The sequence below is a fragment of the Lissotriton vulgaris genome, chromosome 4_1, assembly GCF_964263255.1.
Source record: "Lissotriton vulgaris chromosome 4_1, aLisVul1.2, whole genome shotgun sequence".
In the NCBI taxonomy this organism is placed as follows: domain Eukaryota; kingdom Metazoa; phylum Chordata; class Amphibia; order Caudata; family Salamandridae; genus Lissotriton; species Lissotriton vulgaris.
In genome coordinates this window covers 1,286,162,936-1,286,188,886 of record NC_141691.1, presented here as the reverse complement: position 1 = coordinate 1,286,188,886, position 25,951 = coordinate 1,286,162,936, and the positions used below count along the sequence as shown (strand labels likewise).

Sequence of the window (25,951 nt, the reverse complement as noted above, 5' to 3'; positions counted from 1 at the left end):
ATCTTAAGGGCTAACAGTCTGGGTTCTAAGCGCAGCAGCAAGAATACATGTTTAAGCATCACTTTAGAATGACAGTACTCATCACATTTGTTTGACATTAGAATGTGTTACAAGTACAGCCACTAAAGGCATCACAGATGAAATCACAGGATTAAGCATATACAGCCAGAAACCCCAGCAGGAGTTTCTGGCAACATAACCCCACTTTGCTTATGACGCCACCTTACACAGGTACTTCACATTACATATGTGACCTTCAGTCCCTCTGAAAGAAATAACATTAGTAAATGCACTATGGGTGCAATTACACCTCTTCACCTCCAGGGAATGCCCTTCTTCAGACATCCCTAACTCAGCCATCCACACAGTGAGGCAGTCCCCCAGCTGCAGAACCAAAGTTCCAGCCATGGGGATGCTGATGGCGCCTGGCTGAGCCCTTGAGGTGTTATTCTTTTGAGTCCCCAGGAGACTTAGTGAGGGGACTTTTCCTCGTGGTGCTGGGGGAGACTGCGTTGTTACTGCATCTCCCCCTGCCCCAGAGCACACATGTCGCGGTGAACCCCATCATCAGGGGGCCACAACCAGCCGAGAACCATCCTCCTCTCCCTGCAGGCCAGTCCAGGCCTGCAAGAAATTATGGAGCGATTCTCTCATCCCATGAATATTAGAGAAGTGGCTCCCCACTGTTCCTGGGAGAGCCGCGCTGCCCAGCCTTTCTCTTTGCGCCACCTCACCTCTTCGGAGGGGGGCCCAGTCCCACCCGGACCCCCAGGTGAGCTATGGCAGCTCGAAGAGCCCACCCCGGGCTGCTCCGTCCTTTGTTCAGGCGCCCGGTCCCACCCGGGCCCTTGGCGCCCCCTCTTCACCTTTGCGGGATCCTGGTCCCACCCGGGAACCCTGCGATCTCCATCGTTGGAGGGCAGCCCGGGAAGCATACCCACGGCTGCCCCCGCCGACTCCCCGCCCGGCCAGCACCCTCGCGTGCTGCCGCGGGAGCCGGCACCTGCAGTTCTGGTCTGCCCATACCAGCCGGCAGTCTCGAAGCCTCACGCTGGACCCGCCTGACCTTGGGGAGTGCTGCGGCACTCCCCCGGCCTCCTCCTTCTCTTTGGAGCCAGGCGATGAGGTCCCGGGCCCCTGGGCGATCCTCACAGGGGGCGCAACGGCGCTCCCCATCTTGGCTTCATTCTTTGGGCCTGGAGTTGGGATCCCGGGCCCCCACCAGGCAATTTTGCGGGGAGCGTGACTGCGCTCCCGACTTGTTTTCTACGTCGGGCCCGGAGTTGGGATCCTGGACCCCTAAAGAGCCTTCACGTGGAGTAGGTCGGCGCTTCCCGGCTTTTCTTCACGCGTGAGGGGGGATGTGCGACGGCGCCCCCCCTCCTCCTCAGGCCCATCACCGGGGGCCAGGGTGGGCTCCTGGCCCCTTTTTTCAGGGCACTTTCACAGGGAGCACAACTGCGCTCTCCGTCTTTACTTCTTATTGGGCCGCCCACGGGACCTGACTCACCCCAGGAATGTGGTTGAGACTGGTGTCGGAGCCCCACGAGCTTCGTCGTCGCTCCACTGAGAGGTCAGAGGTCGCCTACCTTCTGTGGGGCATGTCTCGGCCCCCAGGCAGCCAATTTTCACAATGTCTGCCTCTTCTTGCTCCTGGTGACCAGCCCCAGACACTGGGAGCACTCTCCTTCGCCCTCCTGGTCTCAAGGGGGAGGGAGGGGCTCAGCAGGGAGCTGCCTTCACTGGCTACCTCCGCCAGTCTTTCGCCTGACTCTCCTCCTGGGCCTCTCTACTCCCTGTGCAGAGGCACATGCTTCTGCACTGGTCCTGGACTCTTCTCCTGGCGCTGTTCAGGATCCCGGGACAGTCAGCGGGGGTTCCTCCTTCCAACTGCCCATCGCGCCAGACTCCAGCACCCTCTGCCTCAGCAGACCACACTCCAGAGAGAGCTTTTCTTCATTTGCAAACACTTTTTAAAATTTGGGGAGGGGGCTGGCAGGAAGTCTCTGTTTGCCCTATAACACAGCGACACATCACTTCACTGCCCCTGCTCCCTCCTTCCTGCCCAGGCCTCTGGGTTTGTTCAAAATGGCGTTGTCCAGGGGTCTCATGCCACATGGTCTCTGAGAGCCCCATCCCCCCTCGCTGCCTTCCTTCCAGAGTGGCCTGGTGCCTGGCACCAGGTGTCAGCTACTGATGGATGAACCTGTAGCTCCACCCATCTTTTCTTCTTGGATTGGAGGCCCTTGCCCTTGGAATGCTTGTTGTGCTGGGCTGGGCCTCCGCGGCACCGGCTTGGAGAGGAAGGTCATTAATTCAGCCTGGCAAGGTTAGCCCCCAGACAGGCCCTGGTGATGAGCTGACTCGGAGAAATATAACATTTCTGGATGACCCAAAAGCAGTACAAATATGACTTTGACTCTGCAGAATACTCACACAAGTTAAAGTAGACCAAGTAGGCCTTAGGAAAGTGTCACTAGCCCATGGGCTCCACATCTCCATAGGAGAATAATGAAGTGAAAACAGTAAAACACACTGACTTTCCCTGGCATGTTTCTTTCCAGTGTAAAAAGCCTATTTCATGTCACCACCCAATTCTGCATAAGTCCTGCCACACCAGTCTATCTGCACCTGCTCCTTGGCTGGGCACGCCAGGAATCTCCCCTGCGCAGCCCCAACACGTGTGCACACGCATGTACACATGTGTCTGCATGTAACCAGCCCGGTGCCCCTTACTCCAGCTGCTGCACAGCGGCCTAGTCAAGCTAGGGGGACACCATTAAAATCCACATGCAGTCTCTTTCATCATGAGTTCACTGTGGGTGAGTCCCAACTTATGAGGCTCTCCCACAGTAAAAGATCAACAAATAGGTGCTCAAAAAGCGAAAAATATGGGTGGCTCAGAGTGTCAGAACCACCTTCTAACAACCCACAATTGCAGCAGTAACCCCCTTACTCTGGCTTTCTCTGCTGGAATGGGGTTCCTGTGCCTTGCCTAGTGCAGGAGATAAGATTCCATGTTTGCTATTCATGTGTTTGTCCTCATGTCCACTCCATATGATTATAATACCTGCAGCAGGTTCAACCCAATTATTTTCAGGGAGAAAACTGAAAGCATCCGAGGCCAGGCTCACATGGGGAGCCATTATCACTGATCAAAAAGGTCAAGGGAATGTCGGGTCAAAAACCACTGCCTTTGGGTCATGTTTGCTCTTAATAAAACTCTTTTAAATAACAATGTAATGTTTGCTATTTATAAAACTCTTTTAAATAAAAAAAATTAAAAATAGAACACCCTTCACTCCACCTACCCTATTTTGGATGCTAACATGCACCCCTACTCTTGACTTTAGTTGAATGAACCAATAACGTGGAGCATTAACCTTTGATGTCAAGAAGTTTATCATCCAAACAGCTCTATGACAAGTTCCTATCCAGAGCCCAATCACTTTCCCCACCTTTATGTTGGTTGCATCAGCTACATGGTGACTTGAACGGCATGCAGAGCCCTGGTGGAATGTTTCCCAATTGTTATCTCCCCACGCTCCAAGTCCCTCAGTTCCATGGTTAGTTCTTAGTTGCTTGTAAATGTAAATGAAAATGGCAGTTTTAACCACCAGTAGTCATCTAGATTTGTGGCCCTGACTGAGTAAGCTAATGTTAGCGGAATCGAAAAAGGGAGAAAAAACAGACATAGGGGGATATGTATCAAAATAGCATTTTGCGATTCTCAAATAGCGATTTTTTGCTAATCGCTATTTGAGAATCGCAAAATGGTATGTATGTAGAAATCAGCTTCTTTTTAGCGATTTCTTAAGACTCCTTAATTGCGATTAGCAAATTGCTAATCGCAATTAAGGAATAATTTCCCATTAATTTCTATGGGCCAGGAGGCCCATAGGAATGAAGGGGAAATTTGCGATTAGCAATTTGCTAATCGCAAATTGAGAATATTCGCAAGGGTGCAGGGGTGTCCAAAGGACACCCTGCTGCACCCCTGAAAATGACATGTGTGCGCATATGGCGCACATACATGCCCTAAGGGCATGTATGAGCGTCACATGGCACCTTTTGTTTTTAAAACAATTGCTTTTTGAAAGGAATTCGCAACTTACCACCAACTTGAAGTTGGTGGTAATTTGCGATTCCTTAGGTACAATTAGCAATATTTTTTTGCATGATACATTGCATTTAAGGAATCGCACATTGTGCGATTCCTTACATGCAATCGCAAAATAAGGAATCGCAAATTGTGCGATTCCTTATTTTGAACCACATTTGCTTCATACATACCATATTGAGAATTCGCATTCGCAAAGGCCGAAATTCGGCGAATTTCGGCCTTTGCGAATGCGATTTTCAATGATACATATGCCCCATAGAGTCTAATATGGAGAGCACTTTAAATAAATATGTATTTTCTTAACACGGGAATTTTAATTCATTCTACACACAGAAGTGGTGATTTCAGATGTCCATGATTATTCGGAAAACATGCATTGGTGTTGACACCGGACTCTGAAAAAGTAATACAATCAAGTCTAGAAAAAGTAGCACAAGTTCTAAGATTCTGAAGTGGCAGATACTTTTACCTTTGAACCAGGAGCCTTTTGTGGAAGTGACTGTGCGATGCAAACCCAAGCAGATTTGGAACAATCTTTCACCAACAAATCACGGTCAGAGAAACAGAAAAGCACAAATTGTGAATGTTTAACCACTAACTAAATGAAATGTTAAACTAACTATGAAAAACTATGCTGATTGCTTTGGAAATAGGTATCGTATTTCTTTGGGGGGTATTATTAAATTACAGTTATTCTCAGCCTGATATATACAGTGACGGCTGGTGATATCGGAAAATAGGGTGACTTAATACTTGCTACAGGTTCACCTCATCGTTTTCAAAATTTGTCTTGGGTGCTGTTATACAAAAATTTACCCATACACTCACACTCAGAATTTCTCACCCACAAACCACTTGAAGACATTCACACTTACTGACCCCTCACTCACAACTACCGGTGTACAGGGACTCTGGTCTGAACTCCTTGGGGATGGGTGCTCTGCTTTAATCGCGACGCAGGTGCAGTTGCATCACAGCCTCTGTGCTCTGGTAGCTAAACCTGTTACACCATTGACAGAGTTACCATGACTCACTACCAATCCCTCTCACAATCTTCCCCTCACTAATTCCTTCTAACTCACTCACCCTGCTTTACTTACTCTCTCGCTTTCCCTTATTCATATTCACACTCACTCATCGATTCTCGCTCTTTCATTTTTTAACACGGTCATACACATTAAACTAACACAAACTCACTCTCAATCTCATTCTCTTTAGATCACTCACAAACACACTTTTACTCACACATTCACAAGAAACAACACTGATTTATTTTTTACTTACCCTTTTTCCGTTTATGGCAACTCAGAGGCTCAGTAGCAGCTGAAGAGCAGGAATCAGGTGCTGGACATAGGAAGCCATTGTAGGAAAGTAGGATCTTTCTGACATAGATACCCCCACTTTTTGCCTGGTATCACTGTGTTTTGACTGTAGTTCACTGGGCTCCTGCTAACCAGGACCCCAGTGGCAGTGCTCTCTCATCTTAATTCTCTGTGTACGCTCCACAATTGGCATAATGGGGTACCATTGTAAGTACCTGGTATATGGTGCTGAGGTACCCAGGGCATTGGTGCACCAGGGGTCTCCCATGGGCTGCAGCATGCATTATGCCACCAATGGGAGCCCATGCATACTGTGTCTGCAAAGCTGCCATCGGAGTCTGCGTGAAATGGTGCATGCACCTTTCACTTTAGGTATAAGTTTTCCTCTATATCCCGGTCACTGCACTTTTAACCTGTATGGTCAAGGGCAGGGTGCATGGTTCTAAGTGTGAAGGCACCCTTGCCTTAGCAGAGGTACCCCTACAAACTACAAACCCTGGACTTCATTCTCTGGTCTTGGTAATTTAGGGGTAACCATTATAAGATATGTATGGAAACTGGAAAGTCGAGATGTCCAACTACATATTGGCTGCTCAGAACCTGGTCATGTTTGGTATTAAACATGTTGGAATCATGCGCGTACACCGATTCCAGAGTTAGTTGATTGATCCCTTGTACTGGGGGTTCCCCCCCAATACTTAACTGGTAGCCTTACAGGGTCTGCCTGCCAGCCCGCGCTGATGCCAACCCAAGACCATGTTATGCCCCCTGCTGATGATCTTAACTTGGGCAAGGGAAGCTGAACAAAGGATTTCCTTTGAAGGAGAGGTGTGAACATCTCTCTTTTAGAATTAGGTAGGGTAGGGGCCTCCTTGCATAAACCAGTTTTCCCAGTTCAGGAGTTTTGGTTTCCACTCTGGCGCAAAACACACAAAGGACAGGGGAGCGTCCACTCCCCTGTCAAGCTCCTCCCTCATGAGGTGCCCAGAGCTCCTCGAGGTGGCCAGTTGATTCTGCAATGTTGAATCTTGGCCCCTGATAGCACCTGACTGGCTAGGCCAGCTGAGCTTCCCTGACCCCCTCTGCTAGGTGGGTCACCACAGAAGAGGTCCTTCCCCTTTTTTGGTGTTACCTATGGGCTCCCCTGAGAGTGGGTCCTTAGATCATACCAACAACTTCAGGATCTGCCTGCCCATTGTCTTGAAGACTGTTTAAAGACTTTTCTGCTGGTGGACACTGTAAGTCTGCTCTTCTTCACGCCAAGATCTAAGACAAGACTGCTCCTGGTGGGAAGATTCCTGCTGCATCTTAGTCCCTGTGCTTCAAGTTCTGCAACTCTGTGGCCATGCATCCTGATGAGTCTCCAAGAACTCTGCCTGCATCCAAGCAAGAAGGAATTTCTCTTGGAGTGAAGGAGTCACTTCCCCTCATCTGCAGGCACCTCAACATCCCACAGACGTCGCTCGGTCCTGCAACAAAGATGGTGGTTTGTTGTTTCTCCAGAGGCCTGACCAGTCTTCCCTGCAAGTTGGGCATCGGTAATCCCTCTCCAGGCGACGTGAACCTCCTCCCTGTGCACGGCGTCTGTTTTCCATTGCCAAGGCTTGTTGGCTTTCTTCAACAAAGATCTTCAAGAAGCCCAACCCTCCAGAATTGCAAAGCTCTAATAACCACATCTTGCATTGAATTGTGGGCCTTCATCTCCTTCTGTTGCGGCTTCGATGCGACTCTCTGTGCCTGCTGCCAGAGGGTCTTCGAGGGGGCTCCATCGATTCCTGATGGCACTCCTGCATGCTGGGGGCCGGCTCTGACTTACCCTTACTGGGTTCGTCCCACAGACCTTGCCGGTTTCCAACACAGCATCTTGTCCCGCAAACCGTTGTTTGAGTTTGGCAAGGCTTGTTAGTGATCCTGCCGGCCACTGACCTTCCTGGACTCGTTTACCGGAATGGGACAGCCCGTGGACGGCTCCTGTGCTCCTGCATCGTCTCCTGGTCTCCACAGCTGCTGCTTCAACCTCACCGTGCTACAGAAAGAACCTCCAACAAGGGCTGATATTTTGACCATGTGACTCTGGGCACCTCCGCTTGGTTTGGACCCAGTCCCCTCTGCTTTAAGGGACTTCTTGTCTGGGTTCCAAATCCTGGTTCCACCGGCCTGGTCCACAAGACACTGTAGCTGCAGATCCTCCACGATAACCCATTGGCGTCAACAAGTGGTTTTTACACCACTTTTCCCCCTATGCATACAGGCTCCCTGGTGTAGGTATCCGGGTTTCCTGGGTATCTATGGGTGAGGTGACTCTCCAACCTTCCTTGATCCAATTGTTTCCATTGAGGTCCTTTGGGAAGGGTCCTAGAACCGTAAAAATCTAACCATGACTTACCCTGTGTTATCCTATGGACGTCTGGCCCTGTGTAACCACTCTGAACCTGGGCGCCTTGTGGGCCCTGGCTACTCACCTTGGGTGGTTCCGTGATTCCCCTTGGGTTCTCCATCCTTGGGTATTAGTCCCGTTTTGGTAGCCATTTCACATTCTACTATTTTAGTATATGGTTTGCCCCCTTGCACCCCTCACAGGGGCACGTGTATTTTCTTATGCTACTTACCTATTTCTGAAGTATTTCTTGTGTGTATTTGATATCTCTGAGTAGGAGATATACCAAATTAGTGTCTAGTTTGTGTGCTCTCCACAGCGACCACTTGTGAGCTTTGGTTTTCAGGGACCTAAACACTATCACTAAGGGTTGCCTGGACTCAGAACACAGTGCCTCACCATAGGTGGACACTATATACTGAGCCAGCCTCCAACAGCCATGATTTTAAATGACGTGCCAGTTAAAGCAGCAGGGTCAGATTTCACAAGTAGATCCACCTCAAAGCCCCCTCCCCACTTCTTGAGAGGACTGAAAACACAGTCAGAATCTGGGACATTGCTGAGGGTCCTGCCCCTGCTGCTCTGTGTGGCTCCCCGTAGGCCTTAGGGATACACTGATGTGTGCCCTGACAGCCAGATTTTAGCAGATATTCTGTGCTACCTGAGGCATCTGCAGTATGTCTGCTAAGTAAAATGAATTATGCTTGTCTGAGGGGATTGTTGTTGAACTATGTCCCTCACATACGCACAATTCAGGCATACAACTACAGAGTGTTCTTTAGACACAACACTCTGTACCTCTGTCGTCGCTCAGCCCCCTCATTCTCTTTCTCCTCTTGTCATCAGAAGTCTGATGGAGAGGCCAAAAAGGCTGACCTGCGCACTGCAGAATTCATGAGAACAGGAAAGTCATGTTTGCATGAACACTGCTAAATTAAATTATTACACGTGAACAAATTTAATTTAGCAGTAGCTCCTTGGTTCACATGTGGCAGGGCTATGACCTGGAACCCCTGAAGAGGAACCGCCTCTTGATATTTAGTTTTATTGAATGTTGCAAATCATCAAGTCTATTAGTCATTAGAAGAATTTTGCTGGCGAAAATATTCCAGTAGTTAAGACTTCTGGCATCTGCAACAGTGTTCATTTATTTTAACAAGTAATCTGATTTTCACAAACCTATGGATCATTTGTTTTATAGTCATTAGAGAAAGGAACAACAATGGTAGAAAGCCTGAACCCGTGGAACCCTGGTCTCTTTTAACTGCAAGTGACAGGCAGGTCAATGTACTGGGTTGATGGCTCTCCCAGTTCTCTCCTTTGCTACAACAAGGGCAAAGTTGAGAGGGACCCAGTACACAGTATGCATCCGGAGTGACAGCATGCACTTGGGTTCAGCTCCAGTCCCCAATGTAGATAATGCGTCCTAATTGCTCGCCAGAGCTCACACGAGAGTGGTACATAACTGAATTGCTGGTGTGAGAGGCTAAGTATAAAGAAGGTCACACAATGAAGAGTTCTGGCCCTAGAAAGTAACTGGGATAGCAAGCCCTGGTTGGCTTCTGATGTCACACGTACCCACTAACATCAGCCAGCATAATCTAGTACTTTCCATCCGGAGGAGGTGAGCTACAAATCATGGACCATAAACTTCCACTGGCTGGACAGACCTGTCTTCCATGGCTGTTACAGTCCGGTGTGTGTGCATGCAAACAAAGCCATCTAGAGGGAAAGGCGGACTCCTTTGAAAGCACCAGCAAGCCTGGTGATCTACCTTCTGCAAGCGCAGAAACGATGAAAAGTGCTTGGAGAGAACAGTGCCTCCCTATACTGAGGTGGAAAGATTTACAATGCATGCCTTTCGCTGGGAAATGCAGAGTCCATTACTTTCTGACACCCAGCATGAGATACTGCGCACGTTGCCATGCAAACTAGTCGGCTTCCATGGTAGAAAATTCAGGGAGCAAAAAGGTTTCATTTACTTCTGCTTTACCAGGAAGGTTCTGAGGGATTCGCTTACCATCAACTGGAAAGGTTATTTTCTCTTAAGATATACCTCGATCTCATAGACTACTAAACTGTTAAGCTGTGCTCTAGAGCAGTATTTGGTAAGCAGCTGACTTTCAGACAATTTCCTTGAATTTACCCACACTTTGGTAGTAAAAGTAAGCTAGTCTATAGATTTCTAGTGCTAAAGGGCGGTCATTGTCTGCCTCTCATTTTGATCGTTGGCCTCAAAGTCCCCTCCCTTCCAACTCTGTTTTGTTTAGTACAAACACTACTTTAAGTGCTATCTTAAGTCTGTCACTGCTCTTTTTCTTTTAGGCAAAGAATTATCTTGTGATTACAATTGGGTTGTCAAAGATTAAACTGTTTACAAGTTTTTATACACTCACTTATTCATTCGTTCTTAGTGGGCTTGGGATCACAGTTATGTACCATCAGAAGTGCCCGCTAGTAAGCTTTCCTTTGCTGGACTCCACAGTTTCGCAGGACATCCACCCATTCAGCAAACATGCCAACTGTGTGCCATCTGGCCTACACTATTTGCTTGTAGTGCATTTCAGGGTGAATTTATTGGTCCCTGGTAAGAGACAGTATTTAATTACTGCTTATTAGCCTGCCTGAGCTAAGGAAAGCTCTTCTCCTCAGGTTAAAGAATGAAAGAGTGTTTGTACAGTGTTAATCAACAGAAAGAGCACGGTTCATGGTATTGTATACTGCGAGGGCTGTGCTAACCTCTATTGCTGCAGGTACCTCTCTCAGGCCTCTACTCCATTCTATCATCCTTCAGAGGGCCTGAGCGTGAGGTAAGGCACGCCCAGCCCTATTCACAATCACCCAACACCTTAGTAGGGATCCGTGAACAAACGTATCTCACTACCCCGCCTCTGTTAATTCACCACCAGCGATGCCAGTTAAGTTGACGCTCCCTTAACTCACCCACTTGTGCACAAATGCCCAAACCCCTACCAGACATCTATATCGCTATAATAAAAAAAAAGCTCAGTGCAATTCTGTTAAACATAGTGCAAGACAGATATTTTGAATCATACAATTTCGATTTACAGTGATATTATCAAGTAGTACTATAGAAGACACTGATTTCACATGATAATGTCTTAACAACAAGAACTGGTCAGTGCCAACACACAAATACGAACAGCTACCTTAGGTACCAATTTTTCAGTTCATGTTTGTTCTGTAAAATGTGCCTCTATTTTGCTAGTCGAACCAACACACAAGGTCAAAACAATTCCAGATGATAACATAGTCTGTGATCTTCAAAAATATGTTTTATTAATTAAATCACGGTGTGTGCTTCTGTATAATTCAAATGATAGTTGCTGAAAGCTGCTGGTATATATGTCATATTTTTGTCTTGAGTGTAATAAACGTAAATGTAACAAACCAGACTCACCCGTGTGAAGTTTCCCTCAAAGCTGTGAATGTCCAGTTGTGGCTTATGAGCATAAACATATGCCTTAATTGAAAAAAGATCCTGTAAAAAGGAAGAAATACAAATATTATGTGAAACACATTCACACAAACAACTCTTATTAACTATGTAAACCCAAATGAACATCGTCTAATGAACCTCTCGCTCTTGTACTCCAAACCATGACATTCTTTTTGAGCAGCATATTGGCGCAAAATCAACTTTACATTTAATATGATTAGTCAATTTACTTTATTTCATGCCAATAAGAGATACTTCTTATAGCCTGCACTGGTTACCGGTCATACAAAGGCCATCCGCATTAAACACGTACTTACTAGTCAGCCCTTCTGGAGGCAGTGTCCGTTCTTCCTTGCTATCCAATTAAAAACACTTCAATCAACAGAAACATTAACATCTGCTCTTGTTAACTGTATTCCCATTGCATAATGCAAACCCAGCTAAGTCCTTCGCAGGTAGAATGCATTGCAATTGAATCAACTCTGGATCATTTGAACCTTGAAACTGTGCAGTTTTGCCAAAGAAGTAAAGACTGGCTAATTAAAACTGTTTAGTGATATGCAAATCATGTATCACTATAAAACAGATCATTGTGCCTTTCCTATCTCAACTCCTTCACGTACCATAATACTGGCTATGTTACAACCATGTATTTTCTATCACATGTGAAGACCATGCTTTCAACCTTCTCAAAGTCCTCTCTATGGTGTGGGGGATTTAGGCAATGTCAAGACTAAATTGGAGCAAACAATCCCTCATATGACCGCTGAATAACTTTCCCACTCGCTTTTCATTTGGATTTGTGGTAGGAATTCGAGACTGGGACATCGGTATCAGCGTCTCCCATGATTTAATGTTTTCAGACATTCTCAACACCATATTTGCTAATTGTGAATTTTAAAAAGATGACAAGCCAGCCTTATATGGTGGTTGCACTGGCGACACCTGGAGCTCATTGGCATGGTTGCGTGGAAGTAATAGCAATGAGAAGTCATTATTATGGACAGTAACCTCAAAGAACAGCTCTGCAAAGATTTGAAAGGTGTGACCATTCAGAAGATGCTAACCAGACTAAGGTCCCACTGAGACATAACTAAAGCTGCAGTCCCTTCACAAAATGTATAACTATGAGTGACTTAAAGATAGCTAACCATGCAAACGCAGAAAGGCCAAGAGTGCTGACAAATAACGTCTAATTTTGCCAATGGTAAAGCGCGCAGGGCCCAAGACAGGACAAAGAGGAGAACATCAGAACAAATAGCCTGCAGCAGACCCACCCAGTGGTTCTTGCACCAGGCCACAATCTTTGGCCAACATCCAGAATAGATTGACTTTGTAGACAGACTGTGAGGAGCCACAATAACATCCAATACTTCCTCAAGCAGATCGTATCAGCTCAGCTGTTACTGCTCAATTTCCATGTATGGTGATGTAGGCAATGGAGGTCTAGATGTAGAACCCTTTCCTTTTGTTAAGAAGCAGGTGCTTCTGAAGAGGTAGACAAAGTGGGTGCAAAGGCTCAGACTCAGGAGATAAGAGTACCAGACTGTCTGAGCTCAGTTCGGGCCTATCAGGACAAGCTGTGCATAGTCTCTCCTGACTTTTTTTAGAACCCAAGGAAGCAGTGGCAGAGGCAAAACCTCAGGAGGAAGACCAGAGTCCCTTGGTCAGGCGAAACCGATCTCCCAGGAAACCCTGAGGCGGAAACTCTAAAGCGCAAAAAGCTCTATAATGTGTTTTCTCAGAAGTGGTAAAAAGATTTACCCAAGGCACGAACCAATGGGAAAATATGCCTTATACCACCTCCTCGTGCAAATGCCACTCATGGTTAGCTAGATGAACTCTACTGAGCTTGTCCACCCCGGGGTTGAGTGACCCAGCCAGATGGCTGGCAGTCAGGAAATTCCCTGAAGGTGCAGCCAGCACCATAGCCCTAGTGCCTCCTAGCACAGTAGATGTGACCCCACACAACCCTGTTTGTTGCAGTTGCACATAAAGATAGAGCTGTCCAACAGAACTTGCACAGGGTTGCCTTTGATGGAAGGCAGAGAGGCCATGAGAGCCAGTCAAGTGGTACGCAGCTCCACAAGACTTATTTTGTTTTGCATATTATTTTATCATTTCTTTCTTTCTGAATATCAAAAATACATAATTCTGTATATTTTATCATCACAATGCATCAACAACATATACAACGTAATCACATGAGTTAAAGTTTAAAACTGACATGACACTGTTCTCAAATTGTACAATATAATTTCTCTTATAATTCCAACAAGGTCCAGATCAATATGGACAGAAAGGAGGGTCGGCGGTAGATGGTCCTACGCGGGTTTTGGAGGTTGCCTTCGTTAGGGCACCGTCTCAACTTTCGCTGCATTGGACTCACCAGATTATGGGGCTGAAGGGTGCAACTGTAGTCCCAGTTATTAAGGTGAAAGGGACCCCTATATGGGACCCCCACCTTTTATCTCTTCCCTGATCACTGTTCAGTGTGACTGTTGATAGCCAGTTCCAGATAGGTCAAAGCTCTGTGTGCCTATGTTGTGGGTGCTTCAGCTGGATACTACCCTGCTGTGAGAAGCATCACTCCACACAAAGGCTGTGCCTGGAGAGCACCCAGGAAAGGGAATGTGAAAAAGAACCACCTCAAACCTTTTCTGAAAGTGCTGACAGTGAATCGACATCTCCTGCTTGCTTTGACTATACCAAAGTGGGAGTCACAGACACACTTGTTGTTTCAGTTCCAATTTCTCTTTCACCAAGAAAGGTAGTACTACACAGAGCCCTCAGAGGATTGCAGTGCAACAGAGCTGGTATTTGCCTGACAGCCAGTTTCCGATAGGTAAGGCGACATCACCTGACACCTTGTCTTATTGAAGGAAGATGTTCCTCTGACCTCAAGCGCCTTAAAGCCAGTAAGCCTGCTGAGAAAGGGAAGGAGCCTGCCAACCCTGCAGAAGGATTGACTGTCTAGGGAGTCCCAGAAGCTGCTTCATCACCGGTGGAATGTGGGTCCAGTAGGATAAGTAAAACTTTGGAGAGTGATCTGAGTGTCCAGAGGAGCATAGGCACAATCTCTCTAAGTTCCAGCCTTGAATCGCAGGCAACAGATGTGGACAAAAACTGTGTATGCAGGTTGTGCAGTTAAATCAAGAACTGAGACCATGGTGGGGGTGCTTCTACCAAGAAACTGTGCCTGCAGCGAAATGTGCCTCTTCCCTCATGACTGTGCCCTTATAAGATTGTGCTGTTGCTATCAAGGACTGAACCTGAGGTGAACTATGCCACTCCAACCAAAGACCCAGCTGTGGCTGCCCTCGTGCCACTGCAACCCTCGACCTTTGGCAACTCATCTGAAGCTCAACGCTATAGACCCAGAAGCGGGTCCACTGACAACTGAAAATTTCCATTGGAGATCACTGCTTATCTAGACATCTGTGAGGGCATCGTATGCTGTGCCTCCAGCCAACCCATCTTCTACTAGAAGCAGGAGTTATGCATGCGCCCGCCAAGAAAAGGACTCTGGTGTCAGCACAGTGATGAGACTGTCCTGAAAGAGGGCTTACTATTTAACTGAGTGCTGTGTACTGAACTAAAGAGCAATCCACAACTATGCCTTGATGCATGCCCAAGAGAAACTCTAAAGGTTGAAGGGGAAACCGTCCTAAAATTACCATAGGTCGGGAACACCCAGGATAAGGGCTGAGGTGAGGCAAAATCTAAGGCACATTAGCCCAAGTGCCAGTGTGTTACCTGTACTGTCCACTGGAGTATTAAGCTTCAATATGTAGATTTAGGTACTTTCCTTTTACTAAAGTTAAACACTGGGTTGGATCATCAGTTATTTTGCAGCTAGGTAACTTTTCAGAGCTTGCACACCTCTATACTACCTCATTGAGAAGCCTGTGACGGATCTATGACGTTACAACGCGTTATTTTACAACGCAGACCATTACAACGCAATTTTTACAACGCAGGTACCATTACAATGCATGCCATTACAACGCATGTCATTACATAGCAGATACTATTACAACGCATGCCATTACATCGTAAGTATAGGTAAGTATATCTTTTAAAAAAAAATGTAATAAAGTTAATTTAATTAATTTAAAAATTGTAAATAATATTATTTCATTTTAATAAATTAAATAAATAAAAAAAGTAATTAATTTAATTTAAGTAATGTAATTCAATTAATTTTATAATAGTAAATATTGTAATTAATTTAATTAAAATTAATTAATTTAATTTATTTAAAGTCGTAATACCCCTGTACCCCAAAAACCAAACCCAGCCCTAAAACCTAAAAATACCCCTGTACCCCAAAAACCAAACCCATCCCTAAAACCTAAAAATACCCCTGTACCCCAAAAACCAAACCCAGCCCTAAAACCTAAAAATACCCCTGTACCCCAAAAACCAAACCCAGCCCTAAAACCTAACAATACCCCTGTACCCCAAAAACCAAACCTAGCCCTAAAACCTAAAAATACCCCTGTACCCCAAAAACCAAACCCAGCCCTAAAACCTAAAAAGACCCCTGTACCCCAAAAACCAAACCCAGCCCTAAAACCTAAAAATACCCCTGTACCCCAAAAACCAAACCCAGCCCTAAAACCTAAAAATACCCCTGTATTCCAAAAACCAAACCCAGCCCTAAAACCTAAAAATACCCCTATAATATTTTAATTTATTTTTAATATTAATTAAATTATAAAATAATGTAAAATAAAATAAAATAAAAATAATATACTTACCTATACTTACGATGTAATGGCATGCGTTGTAATAGTATCTGCTATGTAATGACATGCGTTGTAATGGCATGCATTGTAATGGTATTTGCGTTGTAAAAGTTGCGATGTAATGGTAGTGCGTTGTAAAAGTTGCGTTGTAACGGTGCAATACCGCCTGTGACTGCTCGCCATCACTTCCATTGAGAGTCAAGTGCTGAAGGAGTTGTACTTGGCCTAGTTTTGCAGAGCCATGATAGGGAAGACTCTGGGACATCTGAGGCAAACAACCCCAGTTCCAACAACTGAAGCCCAACAGCCCCTGCCTGCCCAGTGGCCCCTGAATTGGGTCTGACATCTCAATTTTTCACTTTGTCCAGAGGCCTTTCCTTCCCAAAGCTCCCATCTGTCACTACTGTAAGCTCTGGATTGGGGAGAAGGACCTGCTGTAAAGTCAGGTTGGAATCCCTCATTAACCACTGAAGATCCTAAGCTGCCTTGTCTGAAACCCAAATGTCGTCCGAGAGTCATCCCCAGTAAATACCACAGAAGGAGGTGGTTTCTTTGCAGAGCATGCATGTGCTAACAGAATAAACGAAGTCAAGAGAAAAAGAAACCTCAGAAAAATCCGTCTGGAACACAGGACCAAGCCCAAAACATCGGGATCATATCCCAAATGTCCCATAATCACTGTAGGGGAGGGAAGGCTATGTACGCCACCATGCTGAGAACGCCCAATATAAAGGGAATCCTCTGCACTGGCTGAATATGGGATTTCAGCTTGTGTTGGAGAGCCCTAGGGAAGACAGGAGTGAGATGGTGATCCATATGCGATCTGCAATTGAATGTGATAAACTTGCCTTCAACAGCTAGTTTAGGTAGAAGAATATATGTACTCCCAACTTGCAAAGGTAGGCTGTGATCACCATCATGACCTTTGCAAACACCCAGGTGTGGTTTAAGTGAGGCCAAAGAACAGGAAGGTGAACTGAAAGTGTTCCTTTACCACAACTAAGTGGGGGAGCTGCTAGTGGGACTGCAGGAAGGGTATCTTAAAGAACAGATCCGCAAGTCTAAGGTCACTATGCAAGCCCCAGAAGTTAGGGCAGAAACGACCTGGGCAAGAATCAGCATCTTGAATTTGTCAATCTAAAGCAAGTAGTTTGAGAACCAACCGTCCAAAATTGGTTTGATTCCATGGTCCTTTTTGAGCACTAAGAAGTAATGTCACGAAAAATAAATAAAATAATTTGGAAGTCGATGAAGAACCAAAATAGCTCGGCAATGCAGCTCTGGATTTGTACTGAAGGGCATAGAAAACAGGCAACTGAAGTCCGTGTACATGAGTGGCACCTGCATATGACTCTGCACCCTCACTTCCAGAGACAGGACGAGGCCAATGCTGGGTCTGATGGTGCACCTACAGCAGTACAGGAGCAATTGATGGAAAAAGTTAATGGGTCCAGTCTATTTCCTGGTGAGTTCAAAAGATGAGGAATCTGTGGATAGAAGCATTCATCAGATATATTTGTAATTTCATAACAACGTACCCTTGGAACCTTTTGAGTTTTTTCTGATGGTGGTATCTGTCCAGTGCATCTGTTTCACGTTCAAGACATATGCTTGTAACTAACTTGAGCAAGCTTTCCTAACCTTACATACTAAGTGAAGTTTGTCAAACCAGCTCAGATTATCACATATTGTTCTACTGCAGAGGGCAATTTGTACCATCAGGCATATGTGTATTGTTCTTGGAAAAAATTACAAAAATATTTTTAAAACATTCTAAAAATGTGAGGAGTTAAGAGACTTTAAAATGTACAGCTATGATCAACAGGTTGAATGCTGATATGGTACAGATGTAACTCTTTTATTTTTATGACAGGACGAGAAACCATCCATTTTGTGAGAATGTTCATTTCTGAGGGTATAATTGAATGATACTTCTTAAGATCTATCACATAATAAAGTAATATGCCATTCATCAACTTGCAAGTATTTTCCTTTGATAGACAAACATCTACAGTTTTCAAGGATACTTCAGGCGAACTGAAATTAAACTTTTACAAATATTTTTCTTTGTTGCAGTTATGAATAAAATTATATTAATTGCCAAAAGTTAATAATTTTTTTAAAATAAACTATTTTATCGGGTTTTCTACAATTTAGAATCATTACACATTGTTATGGACCATCGTTACAGGGATAGTAATGAAAAACATATCATAAGTACTGAATCATGGTTATAGGCAGGAGATCTAGGAACTGACAATGTGAAGGGGTCGAATGATGCTTTAAAGGAGCTAGTTCTTCCCAAAGAAGGGTGGGGGGAGGAATGATGTGCTCCTACATGTGTATCCGATAATGGAAAGTGGGAAGAGGTAACAAACTGCAACTTGGGGATGAACCAGGGAGAGGTGACAGGGGGTGGATCTGTGGGTGGGTGGTTGTATGCATGTTGTGTGTAGTTATACTGTTGGGGTTGTGGACCTAGGGGAGAAGTGGACCTAGGGGAGAGGTGGCCCGGGTGGGTGCCAGAGGGGGCTGTCTGTGTTAAGTGTTCAGGCATATTGTGTAAAGGACTTCAGGAGGGAGGGGGCCTGCTTGAGGCCTCGGGGGAGGGCGTGCGACTGGGCGTCCCGGGTGGGACTGGTGGTGAAGGTGGTGACTGGGCCTTGTCAGTCGTTTGTCGGAAGCCTTGAAGGAGTGCGGCCCATTCAGTGGAAATGCATCGTCGGCGCACTCCCCGTACCTCTTCGTGTCTGATCGTGTCCTCCTCCGCTGTACCCTACTTACAGACCACGCCCGTCCAGGCCGCCAAAGAGGGCCCGGCGGGAGCCAAAAGTTAATCTTACTGCTTAAATGAATTACATTCTTTTTAATGTCTTGCTTTTTATATGTAGTGCATTGAAAATGTGCATATACTGTTTTTGATTCTTCAGTGTCAATTCAGTTGCTATTCTGCACTTCCACCTTCCAATCAAATCCTCTTACTTACTTGCTGATAGCACGTAAATTGATTCCTGACAAGATCGCCTAACGAGACAAAGTCAATCTAAAAACACAAAGGCTGAAAACTGTAACTTAACCTGCTTCAGATCCTGATTAGAGGGCAGATTAAGATTCACAGATTCAGATTCACAGATTTTAGCGTATGTAAAGGACTACTAAGGAAAAGCCATTAAAAAATATGTTAGGGCTGCCCACAGTCATTAAGAACTGGCAATGTCCGATCAGGGACGTCCCCATAGGACAGTTTGGGGGTGATACCTGCAAATGCTGGAAACACCGAACATGCTAACTGTCAGAGTATTCTAAAGGATTTGCTAAATATCTGCTTTCATAGCTGCAATTCTTTAACAATTACTTTTAATTTACAATTAACGTGAAAAAACACACCACGAAAGGATATGCTGAAAACAGTAGGCCTTAGCAGCCTGGACCACAATTAAGAAACATAGAAAAACATCCACCTACAGATATCTATGCAGCAATGAGCACCATAATAATAGTGCAAATTTATAGTGCGAACTCTGAGAAGAGGACATACCAGTGTGGCAACATGTTTGACAGAGGATACATTTTTTTAAATAAAATTGTCTTCAAACTAACAAGAGCCAATGTGCAGCAAAAAGTACCAAGGCCCAGAGCCCATTCATAGATCGAAATGCACAATAATGGTAACAGCACTTCGATAAAGGCAATCAAAACTTCACATAATTGTGTTGTACAGCTTGTACTTCTCCAGTAAAACTGTGCGTTTGTTGGGCAACATAAACTTCAGGATTGGGCAACATAAACATCAGGATTGTGCCACACTGATTGAGCGCACACCCGCAGGATATGTTGGCCTATAGTCCTTCCAACTCACAGTGCACCACCATCTGCACCCCACAGGGTGGCAAGCGTGTGTGCAACCTCAGAACATGACAACCCTGATCCCTCAAAGAAATTGTGGTAAAAGATCTAGAACCCTTTCATTTAATTACTCATGATTACCCAAAGAAATACAAAAGAAATACTCAGAAAGGCATTTCAATATTTATTGAAGCAGTCTGATTCTTGTATAAAATACATGTGCTGCGATAATCAATAGAATGAAAGATATGAGCATGATAAGAATTACGATAATACGCAAAAGGATGAACCATTCCACCACTGTGCTATAACAGTGAATATAAGCGGGCATATAAGTACTGTTAGTATACTCCTACCTAGTAATGCCCTGCCAATTTTGCGCAGTCTCTTAGCAGCTTCCTGCTGTAAAACCTGCAAATCTAGCCATAACGTCCCAGCACTGTAAGTTTTTACCAACCCTAAGTGTTGTGTCTGCGCATAAAATAGGTCGGGCCTTATGATCTTAATCCCTTGGGTGTCACCTAGGGAGCAGGCATGGCATCCGATAGTACCTAACAGCCATACTAACCATCGCCCCCTGATTGGGCTCTGAAGAATTGTATGATTTAGGAAACCCACAATCCATCCCTGGTCTTCATTACTTCGTATTCTAGCCTGGATATATTATCAGCTTTCCTGAGGGCTTTGCCATCTTTAGACAGGATCAATTGGGCAAATGGGGAGGCCGCATCACAGTTAAACACAGAGCTGACCTAGAGGTTCGGTGCAGCCCCGTGCCATTTTCTCTTTGGAAATGCAAAAACCACAGTTGATGGACAGAATGCAGATCAATGTCATACATTCACCCCAGTACAGAGATCTGGGCCCAAATCCATCGTTTTTTGCACTCCACACCACCCCAGTTCAGACATGGCCATATGCAGTCCTCTAAATGAACCAGTGATCTATTTTCGTTCAGGAGATTAGCAGGCGATTGGAAGCCAACATTCTGCATAGCGACTATACGGTCCTAGGCAATTTTAGTTTTAATGTTGATGCCTAATCTGACATTGATACAGTAGCTTTACTTCAAACTATGTCATCTCTAGTCAGTTGCAACAGGTGGAAGGCCCTACGCACCTGGCAGAAAATACCTTGGATGGTATATTTTCAAACAATTCATCTCTAATGAGTATAAAGATTCTTCCCTTACTGTGGGACGATCACAGTGATATTTTCTTTGGAACAAAACAGTAAAGCTGATCATGGACCTGTGGCCCATCTGACTTCGACCTGCTCACATGCTTGGCACAAAATTCAGGCAGAAGAGTTTGCCCAAATGTTACAAAATTCTCCACCTGGTTCTTCGGAGGACATTGAGTCAGTGCTTTTGCAGTATACGCACTGGTTACATTCCAATGCTCATTCATTGGCACCTGTGAATAGGATCAAGATTAAAATATATTACATCTCAGCTCCCTGGTTCTCTGAGGACCTCAGGGCTTCTAAGCAGTGCAGTTGGAGACAGGAGAAAAGATGGAGAGCTAGTCATCTGAAACAGAGAAGTCCAAATATAAAAAGTGCTCAGCTGAGTACAAAGCTTTAATCTTAAAGGAAAAACCAGCTTATATTTTACCAGCAAAATTTAATCCGCTTGAAATTCCCCTAAATAACTGTTCTCTACAGTTACAAAACTGACCAAACACTTCAAGCATCTTCAAAGACGTTAGTTATCCTTTCTGCAATACTGTGGCAGATGCTTTCCATCACAAAGTTTGAGATCTTTATAACAAGTTTTACAACTGCGCCGCCCAACCTACTTTCTGACATGCACACTTCCTTACATATAGATGTGGAGAGCACCATTAGCCAGTTTATCTCACCTGCTAGAGAAGAGGTCATCAAACTTATTTAATTATCTAAGCCAGGCTCTCCATATAACCCATGTTCACCAAAAGTGGCTACCTTAGTAGCTGAGCTTACTGTGCCTAAACTGACTGATTTATTTTCATCTTATGTGCTGTTCTGGCTAATTACCCTGTATGGAAGAAGACCTCTGTATTATCTCGAAATAAGGAACCATCTTTTGACCGTAATAATTTCCTTTTACCTTTGCCAGCGAAGCTCATCGAAAGATTTATGGACAAACCACAGGTTGAACATGTTCATGCTAACAATCTTTTGGATGCCACTCAGTTTGGCTTCCGTGCTGGTCACATTACTGGAACTGCACTTATTAAAGCCACCGAAGAGATCAGGCTGTCTCTTGACAGGGGTGGTAGTGCTGCTCTTGTCCTGCTCCATCTATCAGCAGCCTTTGATAGGTCACTCATGGATTGCTGATGGAGAATCTGGGCAGTATTTGAGTGACCACTGCCGCATGGGAATTGTTTAATTACTTTCTAAGCAGAATTGGAACAGTCTGTTCAACTAGGGGATTTTACTTCTCACCCATAATCTCTGCCTTGCAGGGATCTCCAGGGATCCTCGCTCAGTCCCGACATTGTTCAATATTTATGTCACTTCACTGGTAGAACTAATCCAATCTTTTGGATTTTCCCTGATGTCCTATGCAGACAGACAAATTGTCATCTCGTTAGCCACTGGGACTGGGGTGAGATTCTGCGACTTTATGCAGGCAACCACCTCGTGGATGCCCATGAGCTGTCTGAAACTCAATTCAGAATAGACAGAGGTCTTGCTCCTTGGTGCTCAGATGTCCTCTTGGTATCCTGCATGGTGGCCATCTTGTTTAGGTTCACATTCCACTCCTGTCAAGTCAACTAAGAGTTCTTATCAAAGACACATTGACCTATCAAGATCAAGTAAATGCAGCCATCTTTACTGCCTTTTATACCCTTAGATTGTTTGAGAGAATCTTCCCTTTCATCTGTTGTATGACAGAAGCACACGCGGCTAAACCATGCGTGCCTCAACAATGTTGTTGCAACAACAAATGTGTCTTAACCATGCATGTCTTTACCACGCATGCCTTTACCACGAATGCCTTTACAACGATTTTTGTTGTACAGGCATGATTGCTAAAGGGATATGCCTGGTAAATTAAAAACTAGAGTATCCCAGCTACTAGTGCATCCAACCAGCCCCACTCGGAACCTCCAAGAAACTGTCTAATCTCAACCCAAAAACATGGGAAACGCTCCATACCATAGGCCCCAACGCAGGCGTTTTGCCATTTAGAAGTTAGGCCTAAAACCACCCTTCTCATGGATCGATTTTCACCAAAACAATCAGGCACACAGTAGACACCCACAGCTGTCAGTTATAGAAGCCCCTTTCACCAGGAGCAACTAGAACCACCCAAAAAGCACTTTTCGGCAGCCTCAGAAACGGGTCCATTGGATAACATTGCAACCTTCACCTCAGAAACAATTACTTTTCTACCAGTTCCCCTTGACCGATCCTTTTCAAACTTGGAGGTAAACAAATTCCGCTTGTCCCCGACTACTTCACCAAGCAGCATCACAATCTGATCAAGGGAACATGTACGACTTTTACTGCAATGACCCCCCACCAGCACCCATTTAAAAACAAACAACATTCAGCCCAAAACATCTCAAAATTACACCAAATCGCAGCCAAACCTTGCCAACTCCTATACGCGCGAAACAAACAAGTGTCCTGAGCCATAAAATTCTGAAACCTTAGTTCATTCCAACCCTAAACCCTAAAAACTACCCCCTCCCACCTTGAGTCATGAAACCAATCCCGATCCCCCCAAAAAACAACTGCCCTACTGTCCTGACGCTTCCTGTTCCCCCATCCGGACATCTAGATTGTGCCCTGCCTTAGCCACGCATATGCGTGGTTAAGGCATATGCGTGGTAAAGGCAAGTGTGGTTCTGATTGCAGGGAAATGGCCCACGTGGATCAGCTTGCGTTGTAAAGGCCATTTACCCCTTTCATACCGGCTAACTTGCAGAAGATGGTAGTTACATCTCTGGTTTTGTTCAAGATGGAATATTGCAATGGGTTCTATCTCAATGCTTATCAGGACGTACTCAACAAGCTGCAAAGCTTGCAAAAAAACGGTTGCCCGCATGCTTTTGAAGATTCCAAAGTCCCAATCTGTATACAGACCATTCAGTAGCTTTTGGTCAGGCATAGGGTTCTCTTTAAGCCTCTTTGTATTGCATGCAAAGCACTGCAAGACCAAGATCCAGACTTCTTAAGGAAGAGCTATACCTGGTATATTCCAGCTAGGTCACTAAGTTCTGCCTCTGCCAAATCGCTGATAGTGCCTAGTTTTAAACATGCAACCTTGGGTGGAAGTTGCTTCATACTGGGAGCAACCAATGCTTGGAATGCTCTCCCTCTTTACATCAAAGCCTTGCCAAACCTTTTGGCTTTTAGAAAAGCTGTGGAAACTTGTCTGTTTGCCTCAGATAAATCTTCCTATTTAGGGGCCTCGTTTCTGCTAATTCAGTTAGTGCCAAGACGCCTCAGGGCATTCGAGCACTCTTGAGGAAAAAAAATGTAACATATGAACCACTGTAAACCTTTGTGCGTAATATTTCCGCAGAGCAATTTGTAAACCGTCACCAGTTTGCAAAACAGGCAAATGTGGGAATGTTTGGTGTAATCAAATCTCTTATCATAGCAAGGCCAAGACATGATGTTTGTTGATGTGGTATCTGGCATGCTCTAAATAAAGCCTTGTTACCCTGAACATGGCAGTCTTTAGTTCCCCAAATATATTTTAAATCAACAGTCAAACCCTTGTGTGGACAACTGAAAAAGAAAAGATGCAGAACATATCAGTGAGCATATTTTTCTTTGCTGGGGATGGTGTGAGCCTATAATAAGAACCTGCGTTTGCTGTATTGTGACCAGAAAAATATGCAAACTTCTGTGCAAATGTTTTTGAAGTACCCTGTGGTGGTGTATGGTAGTGTTCCTGTTGCTTGCAATTAAATATTGCATATGATGCACTTGCTTTATGCAAGAAGGTAATAACGGTGGAATATTCTAGATCTTCTACTATTTTATGCACTATATCAATAACCCAAAAGAATGTGAAACACGTACAGTATTTGCAAGAGTTCAGTTGGACCAAACGATACCCTATGCCAAACAATTCCATCAGGAACCAGAACAGTAGATATGTTCACAAGCTAAAGGTTGCTTTGCACCTTGTGTGATGAAGAATGTGGTGTTGAAACCAAGTTCACCAGTTGCACAGAAGAGAGTCCCGGGAGATAGTGTCCATTCTGACAAGGAAAGAACTGTCATAAAACCAATCGAAAGGATGAGGAAAAGTAATAAAATTGTAATCCACCGGTATAGCCATGGAGGAACAAAGTATTTTTTCTTCAGACAAAAGTAGAATACACGCAATCTACCTCGTAGGGGTTGGATTCAGAGGTGGGTCAGACGAATCCAAAGAAAAGTCATCAAAATCAACAAAGTAGCATGAGGTACTTCGATCTCTTTTTGCCAGCTTTGGAAGCTGTGTAGAACTGACAGTTGACTTGAATTGTGGCACGGTGATGTCAACACCATCAGTGTTGGGTTTCAGAATTTAAATCTTTGTTTCCATGCAGGTTGAGTGTATGATAGCTATTGATGTAGTAGGTGGAGATGCCATCCCCTTTATGAGCTATCCCCAGTCGGGATTTATCGCTTCATCGCTGGTCAAAGCTTCTAACTGGACTTTCTGAAAGATAGTGAAAGGAGACAGGTAACTACCCAGGAGCCCGTGCAAGATCTATTGACAACATTCTCTTGTTTTTGTAGCCAGCAAGGGGTGGTAAAAGTACAGTTTTCGTACCTTCAAGAGCCAGGAAAAATACAGGCCCAAATTCTTACTTGTCGATGATTTTCTCCCAGACAATCTTGGGGATCCAAGCAGTTACTACCTTCACTTCATCAGTGGCGATATATTTTACTTGGACGTTGCTCTGTGTGTCCTGGAAGCTGTTCAGTTCCTGTAAAACATTCATTAATGTCTAATGGTGTTTTAGCCGCCACTTTACTGTGACTGTTGAGGTCTCATATATTTAACCTTAAACAGGACCTCATAGGGAGACTGACTACCCAGGGATTTTCCAAGCAGATTGTTGGGAGTTCCCT

The 25,951-nt window shown here is 44.8% G+C and overlaps 1 protein-coding gene across 2 annotated transcripts in view; it reads right to left on the bottom strand.

Moving 5' to 3' along the window:
- ATP9B (ATPase phospholipid transporting 9B) overlaps window positions 1-25,951 on the bottom strand; it is a 2,364,768-nt gene that overhangs the window by 1,098,150 nt on the left and 1,240,667 nt on the right. For both annotated transcript variants that reach the window (XM_086965515.1, XM_086965516.1), the window contains exon 9: window positions 11,244-11,324. In XM_086965515.1, the coding sequence (XP_086821641.1) occupies window positions 11,244-11,324 (81 nt within the window). The remainder of the gene's footprint in view (window positions 1-11,243; window positions 11,325-25,951) is intronic.